The 16,396-nt window shown below is 42.6% G+C and overlaps 2 protein-coding genes across 2 annotated transcripts; both read left to right on the top strand.

Moving 5' to 3' along the window:
- The first annotated feature begins 196 nt into the window (after positions 1–196).
- Positions 197–2,788, top strand: LOC311104323 (transmembrane protein 205-like). Its single transcript, XM_084146137.1, has 4 exons — positions 197–322; positions 841–949; positions 1,116–1,279; positions 1,457–2,788. The coding sequence occupies exons 2-4, from the start codon at positions 850–852 to the stop codon at positions 1,757–1,759; spliced, it is 567 nt and encodes a 188-aa protein (XP_084002263.1). The 5' UTR covers positions 197–322; positions 841–849; the 3' UTR covers positions 1,760–2,788.
- A 1,671-nt stretch (positions 2,789–4,459) lies between these two features.
- On the top strand, positions 4,460–13,950 carry LOC311103317 (ras-related protein Rab-3D-like). Its single transcript, XM_084144867.1, has 5 exons — positions 4,460–4,607; positions 7,480–7,719; positions 11,090–11,208; positions 11,301–11,425; positions 11,636–13,950. Exons 2-5 carry the CDS (start codon positions 7,480–7,482, stop codon positions 11,821–11,823), a joined length of 672 nt encoding a protein of 223 aa, XP_084000993.1. The 5' UTR covers positions 4,460–4,607; the 3' UTR covers positions 11,824–13,950.
- Positions 13,951–16,396: the final 2,446 nt, after the last annotated feature.

Below are 16,396 nucleotides of genomic sequence, written 5' to 3'. Positions count from 1 at the left end.
TGTCAACTGACCTGAGCCAACTAAATTGTAAGTGGGTGGATATAAAGGGTATGTCACAATGACAAGGCAGGGCCGTAAAAATCGATATGGTTTATCTCAGTGATGATTGGTTTGTGGGTTATAACTTTCACGTAATATTCATTCTGAAATAATGTGATTTGTAGATATTGCTTAGGGGGCGTGGTTAACGGAAATTGGCGTTTGACATAGGAAGTGTTGTTCTAGTGTTCAATCAACGGGAGTTGAGAAAAGAGTGTTTCCCTTCTGTCAACATACCACATCCAGATAGTTATTTTTCAGTTGAGAAAAATAAGGAAAACAGGTAAGAAGCCATTTTCCTCTCTTTGGAATGCACTGCAACACTACATGCATGCGCGCATTTAGAAGCAAACTTGTGTAACTCACCTAGCTAGCTAACGTCAGTTGTGCTAGCAAAATATGTAGTTTCTGACAAATGCCATTCCACTGTCATGGTTTCCAATTCCCAAAATGTGATATTGCATTGAATTAAGTATGTAATCCTCAATTAACAGTATATCATTTTTAGAATTTTAGTTAGCTAGCTATCCAACTTTGAAGTATTAGTCTTAGAAAACAGGTCAGAACTCTTATCTCTCGAAGCCACTATCACGTGCATGCTAATCAAGCTTTCCAGTCACTTTCCAGTCCTCAAATGATGCTGTTTCAAGGGGCTTCAAAGGTCTCTGTTGAATTAGAGGGCTTTTGAGTGGGGATTAAGTGTTTTTGTTTTGTGTCCCCAATGCTGTAATGAAACTTAATGAGTCATCTGGTTTGCTTGCTAACATTTATCTAGTTTTGTTTTCTCTTTTTGTCCCCCAGATCAGTACCATGGTCACAGAAGGGGAGCCCACAGACTTGGTGAAAGTGCTGCACCTGCTGGTGCTGTCCTTCGCATGGGGAATGCAGTTGTGGGTCTCCTTTATAGCAGGTGATGACACTGGGATCGATAGGGGATGAGCAGAGGAAATCAGTTCGAGTGTTAGCAAAACCCTACAATCTAAGTGGCATATAAAAAAAAAGCCAAGATGAAGAACTTGAGGCACAGTATGTCTCCCCATTTTATTCACTTCCATTATCCCTTTTCCCACCCACAGGTTTTGCACTGGTGAAGCAGGTAACACTGCACACCTTTGGGCTGGTGCAAAGCAAGCTGTTCCCTGTCTATTTCTATTGCCTACTGGGCAGCAACTCTGTCAGCCTTGCCGTATATGCAGTCTACCACCCCAGAGAGCTGCTGGATTGGCACGAAAGCCTGCAGGTCATATCACATTCTATATTGTAATTTAGGGCTGGATTCAATCTGTAACGCTGAAGCGTTAAGATTGCGCGATCAAAATGTAATAATTATTTCCGATTTAGATAATGATTGTATCTACATTATAGACGTCATCTATGTCATTGACAATTCTGAATAAAAATTGTTCTTCCCCTATAGATGGCCCTGTACTTTGTGGCAGTCATCATGGCAGGTCTAAATGCACAGTGGTTCGGCCCGTCAGCCACAGAGGTCATGTTCAAGCTGCGGGAGGTGGAGCAGGAGCATGGCCTGGGGAACCAGATAGGGAGAGGGAGCCAGAGGGAAGCCTTCGCCAAACTCAGGGAGCAGGACCCCAAGTACAAGGCCTACAAGAGCACCTTTGGCCGCTATCATGGTCTGTCCAACCTATGCAACCTGATTGGGTTTATCTGCACAACCACCAACATAGTGTACACAGCTCTCAATTTACACACCATTTAGAGATTATTTGTGTATATGTGGTGTTGTACTTGGTTGCAGGTTTCCAAATTGTCTGTCAACAAGGGGATGTACAGTGCCTTGCAAAAGTATTTATCCCCCTTGGCGTTTTTCCTATTTTGTTGCATTACAACCTGTAATTTAAATTGATTTTTATTTGGATTTCATGTAATGGACATACACAAAATAGTCAAAATTGGTGAAGTGAAAAAAACAACTTGTTTCAAAAAATTCAAACAAATAACGGAAAAGTGGTGCGTGCATATGTATTCACCCACTTTGCTATGAAGCCCCCAAATAAGATCTGGTGCAACCAATTACCTTCAGAAGTCACATAATTAGTTAAATAAAGTCCACCTGTGTGCAATCTAAGTGTCACATGATCTCAGTATATATACACCTGTTCTGAAAGGCCCCAGAGTATGCAACACCACTAAGCAAGGGGCACCATGAAGACCAAGGAGCTCTCCAAACAGGTCAGGGACAAAGTTGTGGAGAAGTACAGATCAGGGTTGGGTTATAAAAAAATATCAGAAACTTTGAACATCCCACGGAGCACCATTAAATCCATTATTAAAAAATGGAAAGAATATGGCACCACAACAAACCTGCCAAGAGAGGGCCGCCCACCAAAACTCACAGACCAGGCAAGGAGGGCATTAATCAGAGAGGCAACAAAGAGACCAAAGATAACCCTGAAGGAGCTGCAAAGCTCCACAGCGGATGAACCCCTTTACACAAAGTAAACACAATTGCAACTCTGTTGTCTCGTGTCAACACTGGGCAAATGTAATCTTGAGCTGCCAGCCTTGAAGCGATTCTCACCAATATTTGCTATTCCGGGATAAAATAAAGTATAGAGAGGGCCATAAAGAATAGACTAGTAAACCCTTATATCCACAGAGAGCTTGGGAGCTGTAGAATACAGTGGACAGGTCATATTTGTGTAAGACTTAATGAATTGGCACAGCACAGGCTCAAATACATGATCCAAATCTGTTTATTTTTTCAAATAAAAGATTACATGAATTATTAATGTGAATCCTTTACACATATTCCTTCAAACAGAGGGTTCATGACATGAAGGATTATTTGTCTTATACCGTTCAAATGTATTATGAAGCTTTAAGTCATTGTAAAAAGAGATAGATAGAGAGATATAGATAGTTTGGTCCAACTTCTGTCCATGTCAGACAAACACATGCATATTTAATGAAATTTTATTTTACCTTTTAAAGGTAGACTCTGCGAAATGACGTTTGCCACAAGCAGCACCGCAGATATTGTGAAGAGCGAGATGCAAGACTTCACTCTCACACAGTATATGTGCATGGGTTCGCTTCACGCTGTTAGAGCGTGGTACTGTAGGTACGGGACCAAAACAGCTGAGAAGTTTAGCCTTGCGCTTCAACGCTCTTAGTTGCTGTGGAAATGTACCCACTATGCGGTTGACTTTTTGCACATACGTCATATAGCTGAGTCTACCTTTAAGAAGTCTGGTGGGCAAATGTAAATTCCTACAGAGACTAATTGCATTTTTTTTGGTTTCTCCCAGACCAGACGAGAAACATTATCTTGCAGTTCTCTCTACCTCACACGGAACTCCATCTATAGCTGTGGACATCACATGCGCCTCTGAGACAATGAACATTTAGCAGAGATTCTTAAACTAGGTCATGTAGTACCGCTGACATCCACTGTATTGCAGTATAATGCACACCATTGGAAGCACAGCGGCGAGCTGAAACCAGCCATATGTCATACTTATATTTCGGACAGTTTTATCCAATAAAAACAAAACCTATTTTTTTCTTTAAAACAGCCTACTACCAGATTTCGGGGACTAGGATTTTTGTCAGCTCAAGAGGTAATTCATTCAATAATAACAAGTAACTTTTAGCTTACAAGGTCCCACCTTATACAGACAGACGTTTTTAAGGAATACATTTAAAACATACAGTATGTTGCATAACACGATAAGTGCACATCCATGACACTTCCTGGTTTTGGTTTTTGCCCTAGCATTACATAGATGATATAAATAACCAACTCATCACTATGCTTTTGATTATTTGAATCAGCTGTGTAGTGCTAGGGAAAAAAACAAAACGTGCACCCAAGAGGGGCCCCAGGACCGAGTTTGGGAAACCCTGGTCTAAAACACCAGGAAGTGTCATGGATGTGCACTTATTCACTCATGGAAATAATTCAGATTTATTAACTGGTGGATGCTTTTTCCAAAGTTGGCCTACAGTATCGGCACGAAAATATGAACTTATTTTGCAGTGATCCCAATTGTGTATTTCTAATGATCTGCAACTCTGCATTATCAAATGTTGAGTTATACTTAATAAATGATGAGGTTGGCAGACTGGAGAGCATCTCTATGAAGTTCAGATCAGAAGACTGACCCAGCTGAGAATATTCCCTATTTTATTCAACAATTTAATACACATTAACATCAGTCAAACACAAACATACTGTATATGCTGCCTTGATTTGTGAAAGCTATTATTTCCAAACAGGCTAGAGTTGAATGAGGGATCATAAAGTACAGGAATTTGCTCGCTGGAAGTGTGTGTGAGAGAGATTATATCTCTGTGTGAATACTGTCCTGTGAGGTGGCCACTACACTGACTGCTGCGCTCTCGAAGGGTGCTCCTTTGTACACAAACGAGATCCGGGAGCTGCCTGTTCTATTCCACAAACGCTCAGAGGAAAACGGCGAGGCAGAAAGCGGTGGGCGGAAATAGAATTCAGGTTGTTGAAGACCCTAGGGAACTTTCACTCTTCACTTGAAAGGAAATAACATTGAAAGGAAAAGGCAAAGAAATTCCGTATCCAAGATTAGGTAAGTGGTTGGAAAAAGTTTGCTAAATATTTTCTGCGCCTTTGTCCAGCTTCCTTCATGTCCAAATGAAAATGATTTGCTGGCCATTGTATTCTCGTTTACTCTTCTCATTTACTTAACTCCATTGGACTTTTACATGTTTCTATAATGTGACAACAGGTTTTCGAGCCACTTGCTAGTGTTGCCACCGCCAATTAATCCTCGAGCACCTGGTGCGATTTGAAGTACCGAACGACAAATTGTCAGCTATGGATTTTCTTCACCCCCATTCTTTGCATAGGGTCTACTTTGGCAGTTCTGTTTCATATAGCGATATAGCTGTCAAACTCTAGGCGGCAGTTGCCTTCTCCCTAGTTTTCAGCCATTAGCTTCACCCACGACTACCTCATGTGAACTACAATCCCGACGCTGTATTTCAACGTTTAGAAACGTCAATCATTGCTTGCTATATGGCTTTCAAAACATATGCCCCATTCATTAGCGAAAAAGTGTCCTTCAAATAAAAAAGATGCACACACTTACTGTAGCAGTTTTGCACAGATCCATACAGCTGTGGGTGCCTCCATCTGACAAAACTACACGTCTGCTACACTTCCCGAGTTATGCTTACACACAGGTGTTCAGAGCACGCTCGATAGCTAATTAGCACAGGTGGTCACCGCTTGTCTTCAGTGAACAAGCTCTGTGACATGGCCTTGTGGGAACACTAACCATATCAAGGTGTGTATCAATTTAACCTTTTTGTTTTTTGAAAATTATTTCTCACTGATATGAAAGATAAGGTCCTTATGCTTCCAAAACAGTACCTCAAGTGACGATTGTTAATGTACAGATTGAGCGTGGGGCTCTTAAACTAAACTCCCCCATACAGAAGATGCCTTCGTCCAATGACTTGTGTAATGTAATGAAACTGAGAGTCATGATCAAGGGCTTATAGAGATGGAGAATGGACACTTGACAACTTTCAATATGATGGGTAGAGTGGGTGAGTTTGACCCAAAAGTATAGGCCTACTTATTGTGCTATTGATTTGAGCTTGTCCAGGTATATTGAAACCACTACATTTTACTAACATACTTCCCTCACCTGTGTTTACGACCATTATTTTATAGGGAACAGACAGCTGCCAACCAATCAAGAGTTACTTTCCTACAACAGCCAGGGAGTCGGTGAACTCGAGGGACCTTACTCCGCAAACAGTGCCAGCTGAGACCACGCTAGGCCTATTCACCATAATGGCCTCTATTTGTTTTACAGAACTAATGCTTCTCCAGTGCATAAACAATTACTCCCATTTCAACTCTACTAAGTGGAGGCCTGTTCTGTGATACAGTGATATCTGTCCCGTCAGAGATGTACCCGTTATTGTGGCAGATGGTGTGGCATGCCAGTATTAAATTCATCACCCCCTACTCAAAGTAATCTAATGCTACTTGTCCACAAAGAGTTGTGGCCACGTGTTTCTCAACACTTCATCATTCAGTAACTTTGGTCTCTAATATCTTGGAGAATAATATCATTATGGTACAACTGGATATTGAATTGAGCGCTATTGGATAATGTAGGCAACTCTGTCGTAGCCGGCCGCGACCGGGAGACCCATGGGGCGGTGCACAATTGGCCCAGCGTCGTCCAGGGTAGGGGAGGGCATGGCCGGTAGGGATGTAGCTCAGTTGGTAGAGCATGGCGTTTGCAACGCCAGGGTTGTGGGTTCGTTTCCCACGGGGGGCCAGTATAAAAAAACAAAACAAATTATGGATGCACTCACTAACTGTAAGTCGCTCTGGATAAGAGCGTCTGCTAAATGACTAAAAATGTGCATGTAAATGTCTCAGCAGTACAACAGTTGTCACAGATTTAAGGTAGAAAAATATTTCCCCAAAATATTATTTTGCCTTAAGACTTCTTGAGCAACAGTGTAAATGTGCATGACGTGACCAGGATTTAGCAGGCTTACGTTCTGAGGGGAAAACAACATGATCCAATGGGTTTCCCGCATATTCTTTGTACACACAGTGTGGGACTTATGATCCAATGACTTTAGACCCACAAAGCTATGGTCAGATGAAAGTTTGACTGGTGCCTTGTGATAGGGGATTATAGTACAGACCTGCATTTTGCACAGTATCTTTACAAAATCCTTTTGGCCATTACATCATGCAGTTGCCTTATTTAACACATTTACCGCACAGCTCATCCCCCATGTTATAAGTAAGGGGCAGTGACTCACTCACACACACACCTATAATCTCTGTGGGCACAAACATGGAATCATAGAGATACAGCTTCAACAAGAGCTTTTCTTTGCCCCACAATACTGTCTGTGGACCGTCCTCTACATTCCCCTTTGTTGTGAAATATCACTACTTCTTGAGATGGCCGTGCTGAGCTAGCTGGCCTAGCCCACTAATGGGCCTAGCGGCTTTGTTCTGGACCGGTCTCCAAGGAGACAGTCCTCATCAGAGGGAAGCTGTGGTGTGCAGCCCTGATTGATCGCTGAGGACAAGGGGGGAGGCCATGGACTCTCCTTTCACGCCCATGCCTTGCAGTCATTACATCCTCCCACTTTTTTAAGAATGAGTGACAGACACTAAATGGTCTTTATGGTGTGCAACTTAATACCCAGTGGCAGATGCTGCAGCCTGCAAGTGACTGAGTCATAATAGCTATGACATGAGCAGGTTTTGAAAACTCCCCGCAACCTCCCTTTCATTACTGGTTCATAACAATTTAGGGGACTGGGCCTGGCCTATGTTGATTTGACCTAACTGTTGAGTTGTATTGTTATGAAATTCAAATAATCCTGATGATTTGGTGTTTAATTCACCCTGAGCTGTAGTATCACCTCTCACACCTCTGCCTTCCCCTCTAGATGGCGTCAGTGAATGACTCTCGCCTTCAGCAGCAGCCTGCTCAGAAGGATGCGGCTGACCAGAACTTTGACTACATGTTCAAGCTGCTGATCATTGGCAACAGCAGTGTGGGGAAGACCAGCTTCCTGTTCCGCTATGCTGATGACTCCTTCACCTCAGCCTTCGTGTCCACCGTGGGCATAGACTTCAAGGTCAAGACCGTCTTCCGCAATGAGAAGAGGATAAAGTTACAGATATGGGTGAGTTAGCCTTATGCATTTTGTCCCACATGCCAGCTATGGTCTCTACAACATGATTGCCACCTTTGTGCCACATTTTTGCCATCATAGTGGACTCTCATACACATCCCATCAAAAGAGGAAAGTTGTCTTCTGTATTAAACCGGAATATAAATCCATAGGCCAAATCCTTTGCTATTTAATGTAGTTTTTCTGACTGAGATGGCTGATAATTCTATAGTGGGTCAATCACCAACTTTCATCTGCAAGGCCCTTGCATTTTACCCAGTGGTGTTAAGTAACTAAGTAAACATACTTTGAAGTACTACTTAAGTAGTTTTTTTGGGGCATCTGTACTTTACTATTTATATTTGACAAATTGTACTCCACTTTAATCCTAAAGAAAATATGTACTTTTTACTCCCATACATTTTCCCTGACAACCAAAAGTACACATTACATTTAGAATGCTCAGGCAGGACAGCAATATGGTCTAATTTACACACCTATCAATATAACGCCTCTGGTGGACTCACTAAACACAAATACTGCGTTTTTAAAAGATGTCTGAGTGGTGGAGTATACCCCCAGGCTCTATGTAAATCATGCCATCAGGTTTGCTTAATATAAGGAATTAGATTTATAGCGTGTCATTTTTACTTTGACACAAGTATGACAATTGAGTATTTTTTCCACCACTGTATTTAAGTACATTTAAAACCAGATATTTTAAGACTTTTACTTAAGTAGCATTTTACTGGGTGACTTTCACTTGAGTCATTTTCTATTAAGGTATCTTTACTTTTATTCAAGTATGACAATTTAGTACTTTTTCCACCAATGATTTTACTCTCCATTTCTTTTGTATGTTTTGCTGAAAACTTGCTTTCAGTTTCTCATCTCAAACTACTGCAATGTGTTGCTGCTGCTGGTACCACATGCTCTAGACACTTTAAGGCTGTGATTGGACAGGCAGACCAATTCTGATCTTTTTTCCACTAATTGGTATTTTGACCAGCCACATCAGATCTTTTCACATATCTTTTTCAGAGCTGACCTGATTGGTCAAAAGACCAATTAGTGGAAAAAATATCAGATTCTGTGGAAATACTTCTGTGGCTACCAGATTTGACCATACATTTCTTTCTATGTAGCCTAGTCCCCTGACGTCTGAAAGTGTTTCAAGGCAAACTAGTTCCACGTACAGTGAAGGCTGTTTAAACATATGATTAAACAAGACAAACATCCAATATGTTATTGTATTGTATTCAATTATCAAGATGAATCAGCAGAAAACGTGTCCACACCAATGTACACACAAACCAAGCTGACTGACGCACTGACCCGGTTTCCACCTCTGACACATGATTTGGCTTAATGTTGTCAGCGGTGGCCGGGAGCACTGAATGCCATCTGATGAACATCCAGTGAGTTTCAAATCAGAAAATAAAACCCTCCTCAATTTGCCTCCGTGTACTTTGAAGGTGTGGAAGTGTCCATTAAATGAGCCCTGGCTTCGAGAGCAAGTGTACAGTTAATGCTCAACCCTATCCGGAATGGCCAGGGGCGTTTAATCCGCAGCATCCTGTTTTCACTCAAACCCTCTGAGTCTCACCTCTCTATGAAGAGTGAACAGTTGGTGCCCTGTCCACACTGGTGCAAGCTTTCCTCCTTTTGTGTGGCATGAGAAAGGCTTTAAATTATCTTTATCATGGTTTAAAAAAAAATCTCAACCTGAACCATACTGTTTATTCTAGGAGGATACACCACATGGCAATATGTCAACTGCACAACGGCACACACACCTGGTGTCAGAACCACAAAGCATAGGGCTTAGAGTGTGTCCCTGCTTTGTGTGGGCGGCAGGACCAGGTGACGCATGCTGAGAAGGGTCCTAGTGATGTCAATGGCTCCGACCCCCAACCATTTTACACTCACTGTCATCATGCATATGCTTTTGGACCGGCGGACCGTCTTTTGTTTACTTGGTGTATAGATAGTTATGGAGACAGTGTGAGCCATGGGGACAGTGTATTTGGTTAATGCTACCGTAAGTTCCATTACCCTGCCAAATATTTCATCATGTCTGCACATATCAGATAAGAAGATATGCATCTGGTATCTTTCATACATAAATGAAATAAAAATGACGCAGACTCTCCTTCTGGGTAAGGTCATTTAACAGAAGTACCCCGCTGTGGATACACTGACTCACACACTTACAGAGCACTTGTCTCTCTAGCCTGGCACCTGCTCTATGTTAAGAACAGCTCTATTTCTTGCAATCTCTAAAATCGGTGGCAGTTCGTTTGGGCTGACTACCCTGCACACTATTAGTCCTAATGAAACATTCATAAACCTCAGTGACCCTACTGTTACCTGGGCAACCTCCCCCCATCCCCATCCGGCCCCCTCACTCACGATTCAGTGATGTAAAGTCCTCCGATGCAAATGAGGGACCCAGGCCAGGTTACCAAGCGACAGCCAAGGATAGTTGCCATGCCAACTTGTTTCATGTTAACCTTTTCCAGGGAAGCAACTCTGACATCACACTCAACCTCTACTTAATTGAAAGATGTTTCCAATAAACAGGTGTCTACAGCTCTGCGGCACCAGAGAGCTTACATTACATTTACATTTTAGTCATTTAGCAGACGCTCTTATCCAGAGCGACTTACAGTTAGTGAGTGCATACATAATTTTTTTTATACTGTCCCCCCGTGGGAATCGAACCCACAACCCTGGCCATTCCCTCCCCTACCCTGGACGACACTGGGCCAATTGTGCGCCGCCCCATGGGTCTCCCGGTCACGGCCGGCTACGACAGAGCCTGGATTCGAACCAGGATCTCTAGTGGCACAGCTAGCACTGCGATGCAGTGCCTTTAGACCACTGCGCCACTCGAGAGCTGTTAGACATCTGACGCCCTCTGTGTTCTTTTTATTCTCACTGGGTTTTTGTTAGTGGGCCAGGGTTTGTTGTTTGACAAGAAGTTATGTTGATGGACATGGCATATGTAGATGTTACTCTGTTTAATCATGTATCTGACACTTTAATTTATAATATTCTGAAGTTCAGTGGCTTTGGGTGGGAAGGTTTAGGCTGATAGGACAATTTAAAGGACAAGGCACTGTATCACAGAAGTATGTTTATTTATGTCAAATATCCATTTGGTATGTTTTTTTTATTAATCATTGTAGTCTTTTTCTAGACTTGCTGAATATTTAAAAGCGTACACACACAGTCACCTCTGGCGTCTCAATTCTGTAGGCCTTAGTCAATATTGCCCCCTTCTGGTCTCACAAAATACCACACAATTTAACATGTTCCCAAACCTGACCTGTTTGCTGTAAACACAGTAAAGAATGACCATCCATCATGTACCCCACAGGACACAGCGGGGCAGGAGCGCTACCGTACCATCACCACAGCCTACTACAGAGGAGCCATGGGCTTCCTGCTCATGTATGACATCACCAACCAGGACTCCTTCAACGCAGTTCAGGACTGGTGAGTGAAAGGTGGAAGGTTCCATAATTTCAATATTGACCCTGCTGCCTTCTCAGACTGTGCATTTGTCTACTCTCACCTCTGTCATACAGGGCAACTCAGATTAAGACATACTCTTGGGACAACGCACAGGTGATCCTGGTGGGAAACAAGTGTGAACTGGAGGATGACAGGCTAGTCCCCACAGAGGATAGCCAGAGACTGGCCGAAGATCTTGGTGAGTACTATCCACGACAGCATGCAGTCTTCGCAAAGACTATACACCAAGAGGTCACACAACCACAGCATACTGACCTCATGAGAACACACTTACACACAGATATAGCAGGACACAGAACACTTAAGCCTAAATATCTCATCTGCTTTTCTTGAAATCTCTCCACAATAAGTCATTGCTCTACTCTATTTCCCCGTCTCTGTCTGACAGGGTTCCAGTTCTTCGAGGCCAGCGCCAAGGACAACATCAACGTGAAGCAGGTGTTTGAGCGGCTGGTAGACGTCATCTGTGAGAAGATGAACGAGAGCATGGACGGAGATGCCAACCTGATGTCCAACCACAGGGGCACCAGTCTACAGGACTCGCCTCCAGAGAACCATGGGGGCTGTGGCTGCTAAATACCGCCTCACTCCTCCTCACAGCCCCACACCAAACCCTGTCACTGTGCCTAAAGTAGAGCGAGTACACCTCTCAAACTACACCCCAACCTCACACCCCCTAACACAGCCACTACATTGAAAATCATAAAGCAGCTAGCAGAAATAACCATCGGTCCCCTCCCCTCGGTCAATCCAGCGCTATCCCACATATCCCCTGCTCTACTTCCTGTCCCAGCTGAAAAGGCCCCATTTCTCTTGTGTACTGTGGCCTTCACACAGTAGTTCTGTGGTGGGCTGGTATTCATCCGAGTCCCCCCCCGTCAACTGCCTCTACCACATGGCCTCCCCTCTGCTCTTCTGGCAAACATTTTTAAAGTATTTATTGTGAGAAACCATTATTTAATGGCTTTACTTTTAAAGCAAAACTAGTTCAATCAGCTTAAAGAAATGCCAATGTGAAGAATATTTGTTATAATGAAATAGTTTCCAGTAGTCATTATTTTAGGTCATTGTTGTGTTCAGAGTTTAATGAATGAAAATATAATAGTTTAAGACTCAAATAGAGCAGAAGGTGCTTTTGTCTTGGATGCCCCTTGGCTAGGTGCTCTGCTTTGAATGTATTCATTGGACTAAACTTATCAGAATCCAAAACCAGATAGAAAGAAGACAGCACCCCAAAACCTGAATAAAAATCCAACAAAAATCCACGTTTTGCTGTCATATTTCGGCTGTTGTATGACCGAATGAAGTCTTGAACAGCGCAAATATGTCAGCACAAAATGGCTAAGGAAAACTAAATGGTTAAAATGAAGTGTGGGGTTGTCATTGTTGTACCCTTTTGAGTGCTGCCTTTTTCTTACTGTCCAACGGTCTGGTCTTGACTAATTAATTCCAGCGTATCCTTGCTCAAAATCTAGATGGAACTGTTATTAATGAATCAGATAACATCATCCAGACAATCACAAAACTGAGTTATTCTGCTGCTTTGGCCTTTTGCTTCCTTATTTACCTGACCTCCATGCTTTACTCTGTGACACTGCCATTTTGCCATGTCCTCAGAATAATTGTGCGCTATTACTCGAAACTTTCTTAACCACTACTGCTTACGGGAAAGATAAGGTGAATCGGTCAAAGTATGAGATTCTGTTCCAAACAATGTTAGAGCAATATTGGCCTTGAGTTGTGCTCCAGGACGTTTGTCTGGGAGGAAGTCGTATAACACTAGTGACACTGACGCGAGTCACGTGACCTGCTCTGGCATGTCCTCGCTCACCCCTCTGTGCCGCCCTTCATACTCACTGTTCTTACACTTTCCAACCCAATTGCACACGACTTCTCAACAGTGTGTCCTGTCCTGTAATCTGGATGTGCCAGTGTAAACTGCCTGCATTACTTGCATGATGTTACTGTACTGTTCTTACTTCTAAGTTACTGTCTATGAAGTAGCCTAATTAAAGTGTGGTGATTGGCCAAGCATGACACATGCTAATTCATTTTCCAAATCATATGCTCAACTGCAAGACCAATGGTGCTCCCAAAGAATGTACAGTACATTCCATTGTACTGCTTGGATGGCTTCAGTGCCCCAGCGCTTCAGAAGAAAAAATAACTTGTGGGATACAAGGCCCAACTGGACTGGAGACATGCATCTCCCCCTTGTCTCTTTTCTGGCCCTCTGTTACTAACAGACACTGCAATTTCCCTATCACTAGCCCCACACTGATCACTGGCCATCCGTTAGGGTCAGGCACTGTCTCTGCATGATAGCTGCCTTATGTTTTCATGCCAAAGCACCGCTAAAGCTGAGGGGTTGGGTCAAAGCCCGCCAAAAGTATTCATGAGCGCTTACTCTCTCCCGTTGCTTATCACAAAGACAGACTTATCCATCTGGGTGAACTGCTGATGCTGACTCGCTGTTTAATATTAGCTGGCTGATTTTATCAAGTTATCTCCCCTTTTCATCTCCTACCACGAGCAAGTGGTCTCGTTGTGGTGTGAAACATTGTACTGGAGACTTATAACTTAACCTTTATACAGTGGGGGAAAAAAGTATTTAGTCAGCCACCAATTGTGCAAGTTCTCCCACTTAAAAAGATGAGAGAGGCCTGTCATTTTCATCATAGGTACACGTCAACTATGACAGACAAAATGAGAAGGAAAAAAAAATCCAGAAAATCACGTTGTAGCATTTTTTATGAATTTATTTGCAAATTATGGTGGAAAATAAGTATTTGGTCAATAACAAACGTTTCTCAATACTTTGTTATATACCCTTTGTTGCCAATGACACAGGTCAAACGTTTTCTGTAAGTCTTCACAAGGTTTTCACACACTGTTGCTGGTATTTTGGCCCATTCCTCCATGCAGATCTCCTCTAGAGCAGTGATGTTTTGGGGCTGTCGCTGGGCAACACGGACTTTCAACTCCCTCCAAAGATTTTCTATGGGGTTGAGATCTGGAGACTGGCTAGGCCACTCCAGGACCTTGAAATGCTTCTTACGAAGCCACTCCTTCATTGCCCGAGCGGTGTGTTTGGGATCATTGTCATGCTGAAAGACCCAGCCACGTTTCATCTTCAATGCCCTTGCTGATGGAAGGAGGTTTTCACTCAAAATCTCACGATACATGGCCCCATTCATTCTTTCCTTTACACGGATCAGTCGTCCTGGTCCCTTTGCAGAAAAACAGCCCCAAAGCATGATGTTTCCACCCCCATGATTCACAGTAGGTATGGTGTTCTTTGGATGCTACTCAGCATTCTTTGTCCTCCAAACACGACGAGTTGAGTTTTTACCAAAAAGTTCTATTTTGGTTTCATCTGACATTCTCCCAATCCTCTTCTGGATCATCCAAATGCACTCTAGCAAACTTCAGACGGGCCTGGACATGTACTGGCTTAAGCAGGGGGACACGTCTGACACTGCAGGATTTGAGTCCCTGGCGGCGTAGTGTGTTACTGATGGTAGGCTTTGTTACTTTGGTCCCAGCTCTCTGCAGGTCATTCACTAGGTCCCCCCGTGTGGTTCTGGGAGTTTTGCTCACCGTTCTTGTGATCATTTTGACCCCACGGGGTGAGATCTTGCGTGGAGCCCCAGATCTAGGGAGATTATCAGTGGTCTTGTATGTCTTCCATTTCCTAATAATTGCTCCCACAGTTGATTTCTTCAAACCAAGCTGCTTACCTATTGCAGATTCAGTCTTCCCAGCCTGGTGCAGGTCTACAATTTTGTTTCTGGTGTCCTTTGACAGCTCTTTGGTCTTGGCCATAGTGGAGTTTGGAGTGTGACTGTTTGAGGTTGTGGACAGGTGTCTTTTATACTGATAACAAGTTCAAACAGGTGCCATTAATACAGGTAACGAGTGGAGGACAGAGGAGCCTCTTAAAGAAGAAGTTACAGGTCTGTGAGAGCCAGAAATCTTGCTTGTTTGTAGGTGACCAAATACTTATTTTCCACCATAATTTGCAAATAAATTCATTAAAAATCCTACAATGTGATTTTCTGGATTTCTTTTTCTCAATTTGTCTGTCATAGTTGACGTGTACCTATGATGAAAATTACAGGCCTCTCTCATCTTTTTAAGTGGGAGAACTTGCACAATTGGTGGCTGACTAAATACTTTTTTCCCCCACTGTAGCTGTGTAAAAACACTAGACCCACATTCCATCTGCATTATGCCCAAGTTGTAAAGCTTTCTCCTGGGTGGTGTTTGTCACTGTATTTAAAGTGTTTTTCTTTCTGCTGCTGAAGGTAACTGGATTGAAAGTGGTGAGGCTTTACTGAAAGTCCTGAGGAGGACTTCTCTAAATCACATGCTGATGCACTGATACCCAGTTTATCTAAAGACCTTAATGTCAGTTGATTAAAGAACTACCAAATGGTGGTACTCTGTCCCATAACATATTTATTTGATAATTATGTTCAACATCAACAACTTTATTTTTTCTGTGGAATTGGTTAGTTATGTGTTGTCTTGCATTCCATAGGTTATATAGGAGGTTTGTTATACTATTAAGGGGGAACCATACTGTTTTGTGTCTTAATGTATATTTGTTTTGTTCCTATTTAAGGCTCTGGAACTGTTTGATGGAATGTCTTATTCAATGTATATGCCTTTTCTAATATGTGTTTATGAAAATAAAGACTTCATTACAAAATAAATGCTGAGTTGTCGTTTTATTGTGCAATCCTGATGCTAAATCGTTTAGATGATTAGAACTTGTGAAAGCACAACATCTATGCATTCAAGCGGACAAAGGCTTGAGACCCATGTTCTATGTGGTTAGGTTAGTCTTTATGGTGATACCATCTATAATTTATGGCCTTACATCCTACCTCCCTTCCCCATTGGATAAAGGGGGGTTTGTGGTGTTTTTTTATCTAACGACACAGAAAACCACACTGCCATGGTCCTCATCAACAATAAGAGGTTTCCTGGTGCCCTTTCCTGTCACCTACCAGTTACCCACAGCCTTTGTGTCCTTTGCAGTTAATCTCCTTCCAATGTTTTGTAACCTTTTAATATTTTTACATCATAGTCTTACATCATATACTGGTGTCTGCTAGAGTTATCAGTGATCTTCCTTAGTGCC

Source organism: Coregonus lavaretus, assembly GCF_964263955.1.
Source record: "Coregonus lavaretus genome assembly, chromosome: 28".
Classification (NCBI taxonomy): Eukaryota; Metazoa; Chordata; class Actinopteri; order Salmoniformes; family Salmonidae; genus Coregonus; species Coregonus lavaretus.
This window is presented reverse-complemented; position numbering and strand designations above follow the sequence as displayed.

What these genes read in the sequence shown, in the direction of transcription:
- LOC311104323 (XM_084146137.1), top strand. Translation starts at nt 850, where the DNA reads ATGGTCACAGAAGGGGAGCCCACAGACTTGGTGAAAGTGCTGCACCTG. An exon ending in GTGGGTCTCCTTTATAGCAG is followed by an intron (nt 950 to 1,115) that starts GTGATGACACTG and finishes TCCCACCCACAG; the next exon opens with GTTTTGCACTGGTGAAGCAG. An exon ending in ATTGGCACGAAAGCCTGCAG is followed by an intron (nt 1,280 to 1,456) that starts GTCATATCACAT and finishes CTTCCCCTATAG; the next exon opens with ATGGCCCTGTACTTTGTGGC.
- LOC311103317 (XM_084144867.1), top strand. Translation starts at nt 7,480, where the DNA reads ATGGCGTCAGTGAATGACTCTCGCCTTCAGCAGCAGCCTGCTCAGAAG. An exon ending in GGATAAAGTTACAGATATGG is followed by an intron (nt 7,720 to 11,089) that starts GTGAGTTAGCCT and finishes TGTACCCCACAG; the next exon opens with GACACAGCGGGGCAGGAGCG. An exon ending in TTCAACGCAGTTCAGGACTG is followed by an intron (nt 11,209 to 11,300) that starts GTGAGTGAAAGG and finishes TCTGTCATACAG; the next exon opens with GGCAACTCAGATTAAGACAT.